The following is a 19,180-nucleotide window of genomic DNA, read 5'->3' on the forward strand; positions in this document are numbered from 1 at the left end:
CTTGCATCATGTGCCTTTGCTAATAGTAGTAGTAGTAGTAGTAGAGGCATGTGATGCAAGAAAGCAAGTGTATGAGCTTATGCAGCATCAGCCAAAAAAAAATTACACCATTCGCTCCAAATGCCTGTCCAGTTCCTCCTTAAATTTATTCAACCTATCAACTTCCACAATGACAGATGGAAGTTTGTTCCAGCAATTAACCACCTGCTGGCTAAAGGCAAATTTCAGCACATCTATTCTACATCTGTCCTTTCTTAATTTGAATTTATGCCCCCTTAGGTTCATAATCTGAACAAGTGGAAGGATCCCATCAGAATTCAGCGTGCTCAACCCATTCAAGGTCTTATACACCTCAATCAGATCACCGCGCAGGTGCCTAGTCTCCAACCACTGCAATTTGCAGAACTTAAGCCTCTCTTGGTAAGAGGATCCCTACATTCCCGTCACCAATCTTGTTTCCCTTCTCTGTACGCACTCAAGCAAATCTACATTCTTCCTAAAATGAGGCCTCCAGATCTGTACGCAGTACTCAAGGCATGGCATGACCATTGCCTTATATAGAGGGACAACACCTCTATATACTACAATCACCTTCTTTGCTGATTAGCAAAGCATTAATGCTAATGCTTTGCTAATCCTAATGTTCGTGGTGCATTCTGTAAAGTTTTGTTATTGCGTTGGACAATATATGAATTCACAGATTATTAGTATATAATTTTTATAATTTATTGTTATTCCAATCCAAAAAAAAAGAACACTGTTAGTTTTCAGGGTTTACTAGGCCGGTTTTTGGCAGATTCAGTCCCATTCCTCCTCCTATTTGCATATGATGTTACTAACCATTGACCTAAGGATCCACGGATGGACTGCGATGTCTCGTACAGAATGCTTGCATATGTGACATCCAACTATCATTCCACATTGGCAGTCTGTTAATTCTGTTGAATGTGTCTTCTTGAATGCCCACTTTTGCAATTGTCTCTTTGAAGCCCAGTGTGCATATTTATAGCAGGTTCTGTGACGTGTTGCATGCATAGGACCTATTTCCCCATCCACAGTGGGGTGGCCAGATATTAATGGTAGGGTAGTGTATGTTTCTGTTTAATCAGTACATATGATGTACTGTTTAAAGCCATTTTTTCAGTCATATTTTTATGGAATAAATTTGAAAATAAAAATGATTTATCATTTAACATGGTTTTGTAATTTATGACTAACATTTAATATTTTATAAATAAAGCCTTTTGAGACATATGTATATGGGAACTTTTTCCGTATTTTTAGCAGATCCTATTTATTGTTTTGGGCAATTCTGAAATACATTGTGTGTGTATATACAAGTGTGTGGTGTGTTTTGTGTTTTCTGGGATGAGAAAATCATGAAAGTTGCGCAACACTGGCTGAATAGAAAAGAGGAGAAACATTAACAGGGTGGCAAATTCATGCTCATACATTCATCATGAATCTGCTGTAACCAGGTACCACGTAATTTTCACATATGTTCAACATATTTTCAACTGCATGAAACAATAATTAAAAGGAATTTCTTTTCGACTGGACCTTTCTGACGTTTAGTGTTATTATTAAATTTATTGAGTAAAGCTACAAAAAAAAAAAAAAAAAAAAATATATATATATATATATATATATATATATTCCTCACCAGTAAACATTCCAGTCTTCATCTGGTCCTACTGGTAACCATCCTCTCTTTTCAAAATTTGCTATTAGAACAGATTTATCAAGATCACAGCAGTAAGTAATTTGTTGACTGTTCATTGTTGTGCCTATACCTGATTAAGAAACATATATTAGTGGATCTGCAATAAGGCCACTAAGGTTGGGATTATTCATACCACTAATTTAAACAGATACGCCAACCGTTTAAAACTTATTTAATAATAAAATAAAATAAAATAATACAAAAGACTATAAAATAATATTTACAACAAAAATAAAATAAAATAAAATAATACAAAAGACTATAAAATAATATTTACAACAAAAATAAAATAAAATAAAATAATACAAAAGACTATAAAATAATATTTACAACAAAAATAAAATAAAATAAAATAATACAAAAGACTATAAAATAATATTTACAACAAAAATAAAATAAAATAAAATAATACAAAAGACTATAAAATAATATTTACAACAAAAATAAAATAAGTTAGAATGCATTAAAATATAAATTTAAAAGCGATAAAAACACTATTGAAGCTTTCGGAGGTGTCTACCTCCTTCCTCAGCAATATATTAGTAGAGTTATGTAAAAAAACTATATAAAAACAAAACACACAAAATGAAAAGCCAATAATAAGATGACAATAATAAGATAATTTGAAATGAAGTCTCTTAAAAGAGTGCAAAATAACCTACTTGAAAACAAAAAGCTGGAAGACCACACAACAAATAGCATATGTAGCTGAATGGGGATATAAACAGTGCAGCAATAAAAACATTAAGTGAACATAATTTCTATACACACTTAAATTATGTTTATTTTTTTAAGCTTTTTAATACAGATTGTAGACAATGTATTCCTTTACATCAACAATGTGAGAATTGATATAATCAGCATAAATTTAACCCTGATTTTTAATTTTGCAATTAAGCCTAAATGAATTACACTGAGTTGGCTTTGCATTAGCAACACCTCCTTGTGTAGGAATGGACTGATCTGTAATGATGATGATGAAGGCTCCAAGTCAGGAATAGCTGATATGAGATTGCAGTTTGCATACACATGGTAATCAGTTTTTGTCTACAAGGAAAAAAGAGTTGTCATTGAGATCTTTCTGACTTCAAACATGGAATTATTGTGGGGGGGCAACATGTGCAGCTGCCAGTATCCTAACGACAACCCACATGGTTAAGTACATGAGTCTAGCGTGAGTGGCTCAACAGTTGTTGAATAACCAGCCAAAAGGAAAGCTATGTGTGGTTGATGCCCACAGTGAGCATTACATGTCTCATCTCATAACACTGCAGGATGAAGCACAGTGGCCCAACTAACCACCCAATACAATGCAGGAATAGGAAGACCAATATCCACATGGACTTGGTGCTTAAAGTTAAATGACAAGCGGAACTGAGTCTCCCCTAACTCCGTGATGAACTCTGTGTAACATTCCAGTTACACAGAGTTCATCATATATTAGTGGCTAGACATGACTACAAAAAATTGTAGAAATAAAAATCAGCAGCCAAATTGTGCAACCTGCAAGGCGGCATGGTTGACTGCCCACTGCCATAGTATCAGGGATGATAAATGCCCCTGTTATAGTTTATACCATAGTTGTTTGTTTTTTAGGAGCATTAGCAACTAAGGCCATATTGCTCCGGGGTTATGCGACAGTCATTCCCTGACCTTTCTGCATCCTCCGTATTTGGTGGTCACGGGCTCGAACCCCGGTCTAATCAAGAAGCGTGTGCTACACACTGCTGCTCCTGCTCACCTGGCTACGAAGGCACCGCTCCTGTTATAAAAAATGGTTAAGCTTATACAATCTAGGATCAACTATGGGCCCAGACTGAAAACATAAATGTGACTAGGGCTCTAAATCTTGTCCAATTGAATACTCAAAATGCAAAAGCTGTTGTAAATCAGATCAAGCTCAAACTTGAAGAAAATGACCAAGTCAAGACATAAACCTTACCTTAGATTACTTATAGGCAGTTATAAATTTGCTACCAACTGCAAATATCATAGTATGTGCAGATGTCAACTGCCGGTCAGCCTTATTGGATAGCTGTGCAGAAGCAGAGCAGGCACACATAATGGCCAGATATTAAGAGACCATATAGCCACCTCTCCCTTTCAGGTGTTAAATCAACCCAATAACTTATCAACTGTTAGCAGTACCGTGTGGGAGAGGAGAGTGACATCATTCTTGCCACCAATTCAATAGCTTATAAAATTATAGATTGGTATGTTCAGCCAGCCTGGACTACATTAGATCATAGAGCAATCACCTTCAAACTTAACAGGTGACTACAAACAACCCAACAATTCCTGTTGGATATCAAAAGGTATAACCTTAAGAAGGCAAACTGGCAGATTTTCACAGAATATACAGCAGCTGAGCTGCAAAATCAGGAAAATGAGTGGTCTAGATCATGCAACAATTGTAGCCCAGACTGTAAGCACTGACTATGACAAACATGTTAACAAAAACAACAAACATGTCAATCCCACAGAAAAACTTGAGGAAGCAGGTGGATGGTCTCCTGTGAGATGTTCTAGAAACAATTATCAAACATGATGGAACCCCCAACCTGGTGTTGGGCAGAATCTGTGAATAACATCTTAGCCAGTATTATTCAGACTGAAGGGGATTACCTCCCTGCCCAGACTGACATCATGAAAGAAAATACTGAGTATGACAATGCCAATATCTAAAACCAAAAACAATAAATGCCCATATTTTGACATCTTACAGGTTGAGATCATCTAAAAATAAATTAGCTGAAATAGCACCAAACAAACTAATTGCTTTATATAACAATGCCTGACAGAGGGAACATTCCCTAAAATTTGGAAAAAAAGCTGTCTTAAGATTAATCCTGAAAAACCTTGAGAAACCCCTTACTGATGACAAATTATACAGACCCATAGCCCTACTCCTTGCAGTAGGGAAAATATATGAAAGACTAATATACAAGAGATTATCCCAGTACTACACAGAAGCAGGCTTAAATTCTAACAATCAGTATGGTTTTAAGCAGGGCAACTCAACGGAAGATGCCAAGCACCACCTATTGACAACAGTTAAAAGCACAGAGGAGAAATATATGTTGGCAATCTATTGATTTTGCTGGGACATTTGACTCACTCTGGTGATTTAGTGTCCTTAGGAGACTCTGCCAGGCAAATGCTCCATAAGGTAATAAACTTAAAGACTGAAGTGTGTCAGTATGCACAAGGTTCCAGGAGTTGACACATGCCCTGTGAATAAAGGTTTCCCACAAGGTTCAATTCTTGGCCCATTCTTCTGGAAAACTGTTCTGGATAAATTCCTGGCATGGGATCTGGGCCTGGCGGAAAGCCTAGCCTTTGCAGATGACTTGATTATCCTTGTAAAAGATAACACACCAGTGGTTGTGTTGTAGAGCAAAGATCAAATGCCGTCCTCATGCAACTGCAGAAGTGGGCACATATGCACATGCTCAGGATGTCACCTGAAAAAACAAAATCCATACTTTTGAAAGGAAAGCTAAAGAGACTCCCACCTCAAATTGAAATTAATGGAAAAACCATAAAAATGGTATCAGAACTAAAATATTTAGGGGTTGTTTTCGACTCAAAATTAACTTTTTATTCTCATTTGGCATTACTTGGAAAAAAAAGTGAGAAACTATGCAGGTATGATTGCCAGGATCAGGTGGGCTGACTGGGGGCTCAAAAAAAAAAGGCCCCTGGCAATCATATACCAAGCAGTATTCTTGCCTGTCATCACCTGTGGAACCGGTGGGTTTACCTGCATGGCCATAGTCAGAAACAGGAGCAAATTAGAGACAATTCAAAGAACATTACTTCTCACTATCACCAGGGCATGTTGCACTGTGCACACAGTGGCACTGCAGGTGCTGGCTGGTGCTCTCCCACTTTACTGGAAGTAGCCAAATGAGGCTTATATTACAGACTCAAGAAGGGCATACCCACAGAATTTCTGGGGATGGCCCTTGACACAGCCAATAACATCAAAGCTGAAGAAAGAAAATAGCCACAAAGCTCCATGAGCAATGGCAACTAAATTGGGAGCAGGACACCAGAGGTGCTGTTACCAAAAGGTTTCTACCAGAGGCGGCAAATGGTTAGTCCAAAGCTACCAAAGTGGTATGCCCCCTGAGCATTTTACAATGTTCATACTGACAGGTCATGGCTCCCTAAAGGCAAAACTAATTTCCTTATGGTTGACTGGTGACCCAAATTGTACCTGTGGCGAGAGTGAAGACTGGGTACACATTCTCTATGGATGTATAATTTATGATATACCAAGATGACAACTGATAGCAGAAATTGGGCCCCTATTCAGGGGACGAAAACAGTTATTTATAATAGAAGAAAATAATTATAAAGCTTTCACAAGCTTCACACAAAAAGTATTTGAAATGCACAAAAACATCTAGAGCAGGGATTCTCAATGGGGCAATATCGCTCCCAAGGGAGCAAAAAAAATCATGAGATTACAATGGTTTGTGGCCCTCCAAAGTTCAACCCTACCCAACAACATCTTATGCCTTAATATTTCATTTCTCTCATTGGGTTTTCTTTTCCCCTGAGACAACTGATTTTTAACATACAGGTATATTATATTAGAAGTGAGTGAGAAATTTTGATAAAAGGAAGATAGTGGATTGATTTAATTCAACCACCATTGCTCTTCATAGGCATTAAATGCCTAAGTGCTTCCAGAGGTAATGTGTCCACAATCCTTGGCGTTTGCATCTTTCCAACAGCTGCGACCTTGGTGGCGGTGTGGTGGGCCTGGTTTATTTATTTATTCTTTTGTTTCATTGCTCAATATATAAAGCATGGATGGGATCAGGAAATGCTTCTGTCTATTGCTTCTACTTTCTAAGTGACAATTAGTATTGATTTATTGTTTCCTTGTGGAAGTTGTTCTTGGGCTATGAGAGTTAAGTAAAAATAGTTTATATTTTATTATTTAATATTTTGTAGTTATTCATCCCATCATTAATCAAGGCAAGTGCTGAAAAGAAAAAGTGTCGACCATATCCGGATAAATATCTAGCTTATGGTTTTATTGAAAGCCCATTTGACTCAAGACAGCCTATGTGTCTTATGTGTAATAGTCCTTTTTCAAATGAATCTATGAAACCATCAAGACTTTTAGATCACTTAAAAAGGAAATATCCTGATAAAGTTGGTAAACATATCGAATATTTAAAAAATTTAAAACAGAATTCTGAGCAATGTAGCATTGTTATTTCCTTATTTAAGAAGAACACACACACAAACAAATGACGATGGAATGATTGCGACTTATAAAATTGTAGAAATTGCAAAAACTGGTAGTAGTCATAGAGTGGCTGAGACTGTTATATGACCCGCATTAGAGACTGTAATTTCAAATTTTATTGTAATTTCTTTGTAATATTTGATTGTATTGTCATTGTAATATTTGATTGTATTGTCATTGTAATATTTGATTGTATTATTGTAATATTTGATTGTAATTTCAGTGATGTATAAAAATCATTCAGTATTTTAAAAGCATTGCCATTGAACAATGATTCAATTGGAAGCCAAATTGATGAGATGTCAGTTAACACTGAAGAGCAGATAACTGACAAACTAAAAATGAAAAAATTTTCTATTCAGATTGATGAATACACAGTTACTGCCAATAAGGCCCTTCTAATGGCATACGTTCATTATTTCGATGATGATTGTATATTGCAAGAAGAGATGTTGTTTGTAAAATCTATAGAAACTGACTGTACTGGAGCATCCATTTTTGGTGCTATAAAAACATGGTTTGATGAAAAACAAGTATCACTGGAAAATTTGGTATCCTGTGCCACTGATGTTGTTACCTCCATGGTTGCAACACATAACGGTTTTATAGCCCACCTAAAGGAAGTATATGCTGAAGTTAGCATTAGTATTAGTAGAGGCATATGATGAAAGAAAGCAAGCTTATATAGCATCAGCCAAAAAAAAAACCCTTCCCATTTCACCCATCCATTCACTCCAAATGCTTGTCTAGTTCTGCCTTTCAACCTCCACTTCATCTGTTGAAGTGGAGGTTGAAAACTTACTTAAGTTTTCAACCTCCACTACAACAGATGAAGTTTGTTCCAACTGTCAACCACTCGCTGGCTAAAGGAAAAATTCCACAAAAAAATCTAAAATTGTCTTTCCTCAATTTCAATTTATGTCCTCTCAGGTGAGTAATATGAGCAAGAGGAAGAATCCCATCCGCATTGAGCTTGCTCAAACCATTCAAGGCCTTATAAACCTCAATTAGATCACCTCGCAGGTGCCTAGTCTCCAGACGCTGCAGTTTGCAAAACTTAAGTCTTTCTTGGTAACTGCAACCCTTTGTTCCACTCGGCAATCTCGTTGCCCTTCTCTGTACTCGTATCAGCACCTCTACATCCTTCCTAAAATATCGCCTCCAGACCTGTAATTTTTTTTTTTTTTTTTATGTAAACCCCAAACACGAGAGGTATTAGAACCTATAGTACTTAGTACCGTGCTTGGGTTATATGCAGTACTCAAGGTGTAGCCTAACCACTGCCTTATACAAGGGGACAATCACCTCCTTATCCTGCTAGAAAAATTTCTGTATATCACTGATAAGACACCATGAGCTACTCTTGCAGCCTGTCTGCACTGCTCAAAAAACTTCATATCTGACTGCACAATTAACCCCTGGTGCTTTTCATTCTCTAATACCCTGAGTGTAGTATCACTCAGTTGGTACGTTACTCTCGGGTTACTGCTACCCATATGCAGCACTTTACATTTATCAATGTTAAACTTCAGTTGCCACCTCTCAGCCCATCTGCTCAACTTTTCTAGATCCTGTTGCAGTAGTACACTGCCATTACTGTCATTAACAACCCTGCCAACCTTTGTATCGTCTGAAAACTTAGACATTAACCCTGACATACCTTCATCAATATCATTGATAAATACAGAAAACAAAACTGGGCTCAACACCGAACACTGGGGGACTCTCCACTAATAACATTAGTCCACAAAGAGCAATGTCCATTGATTACTACTCTCTGTCTTCTCTCACTCAACCATCCTTTTATCCATTGTAGCAACTTTCCCTTAATTTCATACTGCTCCAATTTGTACAGTTGTCTTCCATGTGCAACAGTTCTTGCAATACACTGCATTGTGTATCAACATCATCTTGCTGCAAAAAATATTAGTACAGATTATGATTAAAGAGGCCTATGCGCTCCGGATTCATTACTATTAAAATTAAAATTACAGTTGCTCAGAGCGAAACGGATACAAAAATATAGATTGTAACAGGTTTAATAATAGGAATTATACATATATTAGATTAGATACATAAAGCTTTCGGTTATCTAGTTAACCTTCTTCAGTTGATATGAAATGACAATTAGAATGGAGGCGTGTACTGCCAATCTGGTACGTGAAGCGCGTGGCTAATTGTTTGAGGTTGAAGCCTGTGGTTGTAATGTATGTGGACGTGGCCAGCGCTTGTCAATGGACAGGATTGTTGCTTCGGTGATAGGGTGGACTTGACAACCACTGTTCCTGTTCACTGAGGTATTGGAGCATTTGATGTTTAACGATTCCAACCAGGCGCGGCGTAGATAATGACGGGACTTATCCACAATCACTACATCGCGGTGTGGGTCAATGTCATGGTGGGTTGCCCAGACGTGCTCAGCAATAGCTGCAAAAAATATTAGTACAGATTATGATTAAAGAGGCATATACATCTGCTAAGTGGATTGCTCTTTTGTGTTGGGAAAGGCGATTTTCTAGCCGTCTCCCAGTTTCCCCGAAGTAGCAGCTAGTGCAGTCACTGCAAGAGATGCGGCAGACCAATCCGCTTTGTAGTAGGGTGGGGACAGGTGTTTTCACTTTAGAGACGAGGGATCGTAATTTCCTGCATGGGAGTTGCACGCACTTTATCCCATGTGATTTTAAGATTCTACAGACCTGTTGTGACAGGTTTGGGTAGTACGGGATAAAGGCGCTCGTGGTTGAGTCACCACCTTGGATGTTTCTGTTGGTGACTCAACCACGAGCGTCTTTATCCCATAGTGACCAACAGAAACACCTTGGATGTTACTGTTGGTGACTCAACCACGAGCGCCTTTATCCCATACTACCCAAACCTGTCACAACAGGACTGCAGAATCTTAAAATCACATGGGATAAAGTGCATGCAACTCCCAGGCAGGAAATTACGATCCCTCGTCTCTAAAGTGAAAACACCTGTCCCCACCCTACTACAAAGCGGATTGGTCTGCCGCATCTCTTGCAGTGACTGCACTAGCTGCTACTTCGGGGAAACTGGGAGACGGCTAGAAAATCGCCTTTCCCAACACAAAAGAGCAATCCACTTAGCGGATGTGGAGCACTCAGCTATTGCCGAGCACGTCTGGGCAACCCACCACGACATTGACCCACACCGTGATGTCGTGATTGTGGATAAGTTCCGCCATTATCTGCACCGCGCCTGGTTGGAATCGCTACACATCAAATGCTCCAATACCTCAGTGAACAGGAACAGTGGTTGTCAAGTCCACCCTATCACTGAAGCAACGATCCTGTCCATTGACAAGCGCTGGCCATGTCCACATACATCACAACCACAGGCTTCAACCTCAAACAATTAGCCACGCGCTTCACGTACCAGATTGGCAGTACACGCCTCCATTCTAACTGTTATTTCATATCAACTGAAGAAGGTTAACTAGATAACCGAAAGCTTTATGTATCTAATCTAATATATGTATAATTCCTATTATTAAACCTGTTACAATCTATATTTTTGTATCCGTTTGCTCTGAGCAACTGTAATTTTAATTTTAGTACAGATTTTTATCAATTACTCAGTATAGTTATTAAAACTATTAATAAAATAAAAGTCACATAGCAAATATAATCACCTTTTCAGAAAATTTTGTGTTGATAATGAAGAAAGTATGTGAGGCTTCTTTTACATACAGAAGTCAGATGGATTTCTAAAGGAAACAAGATTAATAAACCTCTTGGATACGATAATTAGTTTGTAAGAAAGCAAAATATACACAGGTTTAACCAAGAAGATCAGCAAACACAAAAACAACATGTACTACATGGTTTGGATTTTTCAAAAACTTAATGAAGTATCACTTGAACTTCAAGGGAAAATAATTACAGTGACAGACTGCAAATGCATATTAAAAGTCTTCACTGGGAAACTGGAAATATTTGCAAGCAATTAAATGAGAAAACAATTTCATGGTATGCAAGAGATAGCTGAAATCAATGCATCTCTCACCAACAATGATGAATTATTCAGGTCATTTGTGTTCTTTAAAAAGTGAAATTATTATTATTATTACTAGCCACGTAGTACAAGGAAGCCTGAGGCTTATGCTTCATCCAGCCAAACAATATTTCTGGGGGGGGGGGGGGGGAGAGAGAGAGAGAGAGAGAGAGAGAGAGAGAGAGAGAGAGAGAGAGAGAGAGAGAGAGAGAGAGAGAGAGAGAGAGAAGGGAATCACCAAGAAAGAGAATAGTGATGATATCCAGCTCAGGACCCTGGGTGTGCCAAGCCAATACTCACCACATGTGAGCCTCTGGAGTGTGAAAAATAGATTTACAGATTTATTTTCTTTGAAATATATGTATAATTTGAAGTGAAACGTTGGATGTTAGATCCAATTGGATATGATGCTGGGTCTGCTTCTGAATAAAATTCAAGAACTCGTTGAATTAAACTGTAAAGAAGAATGCAAATATAAATTTGAAAAGGGTGAAATGGCTGAGTTGTGGGGATCAAAAAGAACTAAACTTCTTTATCCAACAATGTGGTCTCAAATGGCCAAAGCACTTCTTGTTTTCCATGTGTTATATGGTTGAAAGTGGTTTAAATTCAGTAAATAAAATATTAACAAAGAAAAGAAACAGAATTCATATATATGTTCAAGAGGAGACAGAATTAAACTTACTAACATCATACCAGGCATTGAACTTTTAGCTAAGAAGCATCAGGCTAGGGAATGCCATTGAATAAAAAGAGTAAGCATAAAGTATTTTCTTGTTTAAAATTTCTTCTTCTTCAATAGGAGTGTTTCCATTTACAATGGATTTCCTCAGCCTACAAGTTGTTTCTTGTTACGAATTGTTTCCCGCCATAAAGTGCAGTTCAAGGTGTCTTGTTCGGTTAAGCCTTGGGCTGTCATGCACTCCCATACTCCATCCATCCATGTCCTCCTAGGTCTTTCTCTTCTCCTTCTTCCAGGAGGTATCCATTCCAGAATAGCATTTGGATATCTGTTTTCTTGCATCCGTTTTACATGTCCATACCACATTAGATGCTTTTCTTTGGTGTCAATAACAGTCTTTTTCACTTCCATTTTTTCCCTTATGTCTTCATTCCATTTTCTGTCTCTTCTAGAAGTTCCTGCTGAGCATCTCCAAAAATCCAATTCTGTGGAGAGCAATTTGTTATCCGCTCGCCTATTCAATGTCCAGGTTTCCACTCCATACAATAGAAGACTTTGTACGATCATTTGAAATATAAGTTTCTTTGTTTTATTTAGGATATTTTTGCTCCACAGAACAGAGTTTAACATGCCGATAGCCTATTTGCCATCTGCAATTCTCTTATTGATTTCTGCTTCGGATGATCCATCACTTTGTAAGATTGATCCCAAATATTTGAATTTGTCGACTTGTTTGATTTTAAAATCTGCAATATTTACAACGTGTCTTGGTCCTGAAGACATCATTCTTGGCCTCTTCAGTCTTGCTAAAATTGATTTTTTTTTTTTTTTTTTTGTGAACCCCAAACACGAGAGGTATTAGAACCTACAGTACTTAGTACCGTGCTTGGGTTGGAGGTTGAGAAGACGAAAGAAGATAACATCGGACTTGAACTTCTGTAAATTGCAATTTTCAGGAAATACGTATAAAGGAAGGTTGTTCCAGAAAAGAGCAGTTGAATGAATAAATGAGGAAGATGAAAAGTTGGCTCTGTGAGTTTGAAGTTGGACAATAAATGGATGTTGGCTGGTGGCAGCACGTGTTCGGACTGTTTTGAAAGAGAGAGCGGGAATTATAGAAGCCAATTCAGAAGAACAGTGCCCATGGAAGTATCTGTAGAAGAGGCATGCAGCAGAAACAGTACGTCTATGAGAAAGCGAGTGGAGAGACTCTGTTAGAGATGAATCATAAATTAACCTAACTGCCCTCTTCTGAATGGAATCAAGAAGCCTGAGAGAGGTTTTGGGGACACCACCCCAGTTGTGGGAACAATATTCCATGGCAGGAAGGATTTGCAATTTATACAGAGTGAGCAGCTGTTTGGAAGAAAAGTAACGTTGAGAGCGAAAGAGAAAACCAAGTTTTTTAGATGCAGAGGAAGCAATATTTGTAATGTGCTTGTACCAGGAGAGATTAGAAGTCAGGGTAATCCCCAAAAGAGATATATCATTTTGCCTAGAAATTGGAGTGTCACTAAAGATAAGCATAGGAGCAGAAGAATCCTTTTTGCGAGATATAAGACAAGACTGAGTTTTAGAAGGGTTGAAATCAACTAAGTTGTCTTTTCCCCACTGGAGAATTACCTGAACATCGGCATTTAAGGAATTGGTAGCAGATTTTCAAGAAGTTGAAGCTGATTGAGCAGGACAAGGTTTCTCAAAATGGAAAGTGGAATGCAATGTGCTATCAAAGGCAAAACTATGGATAGGATTTTCAGTCAATGGAAAGAGGTCATTAATATACAAGTGAAAAGAGTGGGGGAAAGAACTGAACCTTAAGGGATTAGTGGACAAGATAGAGACAGAGAGCCATCTACCATCACCCTCAGTGAGCGATCAGAGAGAAAACTGGATAACCAATTACTAAAAACAGTTGGAAAACCAAAGATGGAAGCTTGTTTAGAAGACCTTTATGTCAAACACAATCCAAAGCCTTTGAGATGTCAAGAGCAACTACTTGTGTTTCACCGAACCTTTCCACTGAATTAGTCCATAAATGGGTAACATAAGCCAGAATATCACCAGTGGATCGACACTGACGGAATCCATACTGGCGATCGTTGATCAGACGGAAGGTTTCTAGGTAGTTTAAGAGTTGGCAGTAAAGAGTTGGGTTTCTAAAGTAATCTCCATTACTTTAGAAAGAGTAGAAGTAATTGCAATAGGACGATAATTGGATGGGAGGGATTTGTCACCTTTTTTAGCAACTGGCTGGATATGAGAAAATTTCCAAGCAGAAGGAAAAACAACTTTGGAATAAGAAAGTGAAAAAAGGCAGCAAGGAATAGGAGTAAGTTCAGGAGCACAGGTTTTGAGAACAAGTGGAGAAATACCATCGGGACCTAGAACTTTCTTAGCATCAAGATTCGTCAAAATCCTTCTGACATCCTTTTGACGGAAGACCACAGGAGGCATTGAATGGAGCGTGTTGGGAATGGCGGGAGGTGTTTTACCAAGATCATTAATACATGAGTTGGAAGAAAAATGGGATGCTAGCAGGTCAGCTTTATCCTTGGCTGAAGTCATAACAGAACCATCTGGTTTGGACAGAGGTGGGAGCAGAGATGGGCAAAAGTTGCGGCCATTGGCTTCGGCAAGAGAGCAGAATGCTCGGCTACCATTAGGGCAAGAAGCAAGTTTTCTACTCTTATTCTGTTCAAACTCCTAGTTTGGACTGATTAATAACTGCTTACAATTGTTGCGAGCTTTGGTGTAGGCAGAAAATGAAACTGAAGAATTAGAAACAAGCAATTACGATATGCAACATTCTTCTCTTGAACAGCCTTAGCACATTTATTGGAAAACCAAGGTTTAGATAAAGGACGAGATTTTAAAGTGGAGTGTGGGATAAAGGATTTCATTCCTGCAAGAATAATTTCACTGACACGATCTGAGCAAACGTTGACATCAGAAGTTTTGAAACAGTAATCCGACCAAGGAAAAGAAATCTCGCAGGTCATCCCATTTTGCACTCGTGTAATGCCAAACAATACGAGGTTGGGAATAGCCATGAGATAAAGGCTCCATTGGAGAAGAGACAATCACCAAGTTGTGATCTGAAGTGCATAAAGGACTTCTCACTTCGACCGTGTACTTAGAAGGGTTGTTTGTGAGAAAAAGATCAAGTGTGTTGGCTGTATGATTCGGATTGTCCAGTATTCTTGTAAGTAAATGAACATTCTGTGCAAGGTCATTAGTAATTGCAAAAGCCTCAGCATCTCGATCAGATGGGTCGGTGTGACTAGAAAACGGAAGCCAGCTGGAGTTGTGAATGTTAAAATCACCAAGGAAAATTACCTCACTGTTAAGAAAGTTGGACTGGAGAAAGTCAAGTTGCAAAGAGAGGAAGTCAAAGAGCTCCAAATGATTAGTGGAGTTGGGAGAATAGTAGAGACTACAGATGAATTTGACACAATGAGGTAGAGAGATTTTAAGCCAGAGAAGATCAAAGACAGGTGATTCCAAATTGCCAAGTCTTTGCCAGGGAATATCAGAACAGACATATGCACAAGTACCACCTTTGAGGCGAAAGGAATCATACAGCGAATAATTTGGGCATCTGAAATGAGCAATAGTTGAATCAACCGATAACTGAGATTCTGTCAGAAAAAGTACATGGGGTTTGGCAGACTGCAAGTGGAAATGGACATCGTTGAGATTAGAATTGAGACCACGTATATTTGTGAAATGAATTAGGAAGTGCTTGGGAGGTTTAGATCTTTTCGCAGATAAGCTTGCTCTATTAGTTTGACAATTCATGGTGTATTCAATAGTAAGAAAAAAGTGGGTGGGACATGCTGTATGAAGTAATGAAATTTTTGGATAGAGCGTACACATGGTAAAAATATGCCCAGATCCTTGACATAATGTGGCTTCGACAATGCTCCGCGCATACGCACTACTTGGACTCCCTCCAGTCACTATCTGGCAGAGTAGAGGTAGCAAGATTATACACTAGCTGATCCGGAAGCCTCCAAGAGCGTTACCAATAGGTTCGGTCCGGTGTACTAACTAGCAGCCGGCCTGCGAACACCGTTTTAGAGCTGTACCCTCGAAATGTAAGGAATATTGGATCTCGCCGCGACGTTCATCATAACATCAAAAGTCATCAATCATACTGCATGATGGAAGAGGTAGGGAAGGGTTGACCCGAACTTAGCTCTAGAGACTAAACATGGGTTCCACCACTTCAAGCCTCCAATAAGCAAAGTTGTGTTATTGCGCTGGTTGATGAGAGTCACCTAGTACTGCCTGGTAACATAGAGGGGCGGCATTCTTCCATGTGGTATGGGTGCCACACCTCGACCCCTGCTTACGTTGGTTCACACCTGGGTGGTTACCCACCATGTACTTTTGCATGGAGGTTATACCCATGATTACTAACAGTCCCACCATCGTGTATGTGCAAGCAGAGAGTGTGGCTGTCACAGACCGTCCGGATATCGCCGAAATTGGGTCCACTTAGCATTAGCATTAGCATTAGTAGAGGCATATGATGCAAGAAAGCAAGCTTATTCAGCATCAGCCAAAAAAAAAAAAAAAAAAAAACTGACTCGAGTGTCACCCGAATATCAGTTCCATCAGCGTTTTAGACTCCCAGGTAGCAAGTACAGCTTGTCTGGCACGTCTGAGAAAATGTGACAAACTCAAGGACCAGAAAAAAGTTTAGAAAGTGTGTGGGGAATGGTTTGTTGTGTAGTGTTATGTTCTGTTGTTTCTGTGACCATTTATCCATTGGGCCTGTATCTGGGACCCTCTGTTGCCCACACTTTGCCACGAGGAGGCGGGTCAGGCACCCAGTAAATTATTTAAGTACTCTGGCAGACTCCACCACCTAATTTTCAAGGATTTCAGAGGCAAGGCCTATATAAAAAAAAAAAAAAAGAAAGAAAGAAAGGGTTGAACACTAGAATTGACCTGAAAGAGATTTACAAGAAAGTGCTAGAATTTAGATATTGATTAGAATTTGGCAGCATTGTTAGGGGGTGTTTGTTGTTTGGTTTTTAGGAGCATTAGCAACTAAGGCCATATTGCTCCAGGAATATGCGGTGGTCATTCCCTGATCTTTCCGCATCCTCCGTATTTGTGGTGACGGGCTCGAACCCGGTCTAATCAAGAAGCGTGTGCTATGCACTGCTGCCCCTTCCCACTTGGGTACGGAGGCGCCACGTTAGGGGGTGTACTCGGACGGTTTAGTGAGTGGGGGCGACTGAAGACTGAGGGAAAAACAGGTAGAAGGATGGGGACGATAGAGTAGGCATCCCCCAAAGAGGTCAGTGGAGACGAGCCCCACCAGAAGAAGTAAGGGGGAGTCAGGGAGGGGAGGAAATAGAGACCTATCTGCTCTCTCCCCTGCCTGGGGATAGGATTTTAAATGGAACCGGGTTGGAGTACGCAGTTCAGATCGCGAAATGGCATGTCGGCAGCAAAGCCACAGTATGTCTTAATTGGCGATGGTTGTCAGGTACGTGTAGTGTTGAATCCAGTAGGAAGTTCAAACTGTTCATCCCGCTCTGGGGGTAGGATACGTTAGCTGGCAGTGCAGAACCCACCAGATGAAGGGGTGGGAGAGAGATACATTTACTTCATTCATAATCTGCATTCTCACTCCACTTGCATTCTATTTTTATGCTTTTTTTTCTTATATTTTATCATTTTTCCCCCGTTATTTATATATATATATATATATATTTTTTTTTTTTTTTTTTTTACTCACTGACTCATCTTTTTCTCACACATTGGGGGGAGATGCAATGACAAGTCTAAATTTAAATACTAATTAAAACTAGGGTTAATGTGTGCTTATAAAAAAAAGGATGGTTGATCAACTCAACTAATAACCAATATTATTAGTTAAGTATCCCAGTGTTTGGCCCATTGTTGTTTTGCATATTTATCAATGATATTGACGAAGATATATCAGGCTTAATGCTGAAGTTTGCAGATTACACAAAAGTTGGCAATGTTGTTAATGACAGTATGCTACTGCAAACAGGATCTAGGAAAGTTGCGCAGATGGGCAGAGAAGTGACCAACTGAAGTTTAATATTGACAAACGCAAAGTATTGCATAGGGTACTCTGTGGTTGATAGCAGTAACCACAGAGAACTGTACCAACTGTATGGTACTACACTCAGAGTAGTGGAGAATGAAAAATACCAGGAGTAATTGTCCAGTCAGATATGAAGTTTCTGAGCCAGTGCAGACATGGGATGGGTCATGGGGTCTTGTCAATGATGTATAGTAATTTTGCTAGCAGGGATAAGGAAGTGATTATCCCTTTGTATAACACAATGGTCAAGCCACACTTTGAGTACTGTGTACAGGTCTGGAGGAATCATTTTAGAAAATATGTAGTAGTAGTAGCAGTGGCATTTGATGCAATAAAGCAAGTGTATGAGCTTATGCAGCATCAGCCAAAAAAAAAAAAAAAAAAAAAATCACACCATTCCCTCCAAATGCCTGTCCAGTTCCTCCTTAAATTTATTCAACCTATCAACTTCCACAACGACAGATGGAAGTTTGTTCCAGCAATTAACCACCCGCTGGCTAAAGGCAAATTTCCGCACATCTAATCTACATCTGTCTTTTCTTAATTTGAATTTATGCCCCCTTAGGTTCGTAATCTGAACAAGTGGAAGGATCCCATCAGAATTCAGCGTGCTCAACCCATTCAAGGCCTTATATACCTCAATCAGATCACCGTGCAGGTGCCTAGTCTTCAGCCACTGCAATTTGCAGAACTTAAGCCTCTCTTGGTAAGAGGATCCCTTCATTCCCCTCACCAATCTTGTTGCCCTTCTCTGTACACGCTCAAGTAAATCTAGATCCTTCCTAAAATGAGGCAACACTAGTAAAATACTAGTATTTTACTAGTGTTGCTAGAATGAGTATAAACAAGGGCAGCAAGATTGGTGAGGGAAACAATGGGGGTGTTCTTACCAAGAAAGGCTTAAGTTTTGCAAATTGCAGTCTCTGGAGACTAGGCACCTCTGAGGTGATTTGATTGAGATTTACAAGGATTTGAACAATTTGAATATGCTCAATGCTGATGGGATTCTTCCTCTTGCTCAGATTACGCACCTGAGTGGGTATAAATTCAAATTGAGGAAAGACAGTTGCAGAATAGCTATGCTGATTCTCTTTAAAAATTACAGCTGTGAATTACGGGCTCCGAAAAAGCGATGTGTTTGCCATTTTATTTACCTAATTGTTATTTTATATTGAACTTTATAAGTAGCCATATAGTTCTGGATATGCTGGTCATTTTATTTTTAATTTAGATAAGAATTTTTGTAGATTACTACTTAATATACGTAAAACCGTTGTTTCGTTCGAATCTTGCAGCCATTGTTTTTGTGTGGTAGGGAATTCAAATTTTTAATTGTGGTAACTAGGTAGTGTAGTATTGACAATTAATTAATTAAATTTATTGTTCTTATTAATTTAAAAT

The 19,180-nt window shown here is 38.9% G+C and overlaps 1 protein-coding gene across 2 annotated transcripts in view; it reads right to left on the bottom strand.

Moving 5' to 3' along the window:
• TTLL1B (Tubulin tyrosine ligase-like 1B) overlaps nt 1-19,180 on the bottom strand; it is a 262,941-nt gene that overhangs the window by 229,480 nt on the left and 14,281 nt on the right. For both annotated transcript variants that reach the window (XM_090384144.1, XM_090384143.1), the window contains exon 2: nt 1,664-1,793. In XM_090384144.1, the coding sequence (XP_090240270.1) occupies nt 1,664-1,779 (116 nt within the window). In that variant the 5' untranslated portion in view covers nt 1,780-1,793. The remainder of the gene's footprint in view (nt 1-1,663; nt 1,794-19,180) is intronic.

This window comes from Mastigoproctus giganteus, chromosome 10 (assembly GCF_048544385.1).
Source record: "Mastigoproctus giganteus isolate SK-2022 chromosome 10, ASM4854438v1, whole genome shotgun sequence".
Lineage (NCBI taxonomy): Eukaryota > Metazoa > Arthropoda > Arachnida > Uropygi > Thelyphonidae > Mastigoproctus > Mastigoproctus giganteus.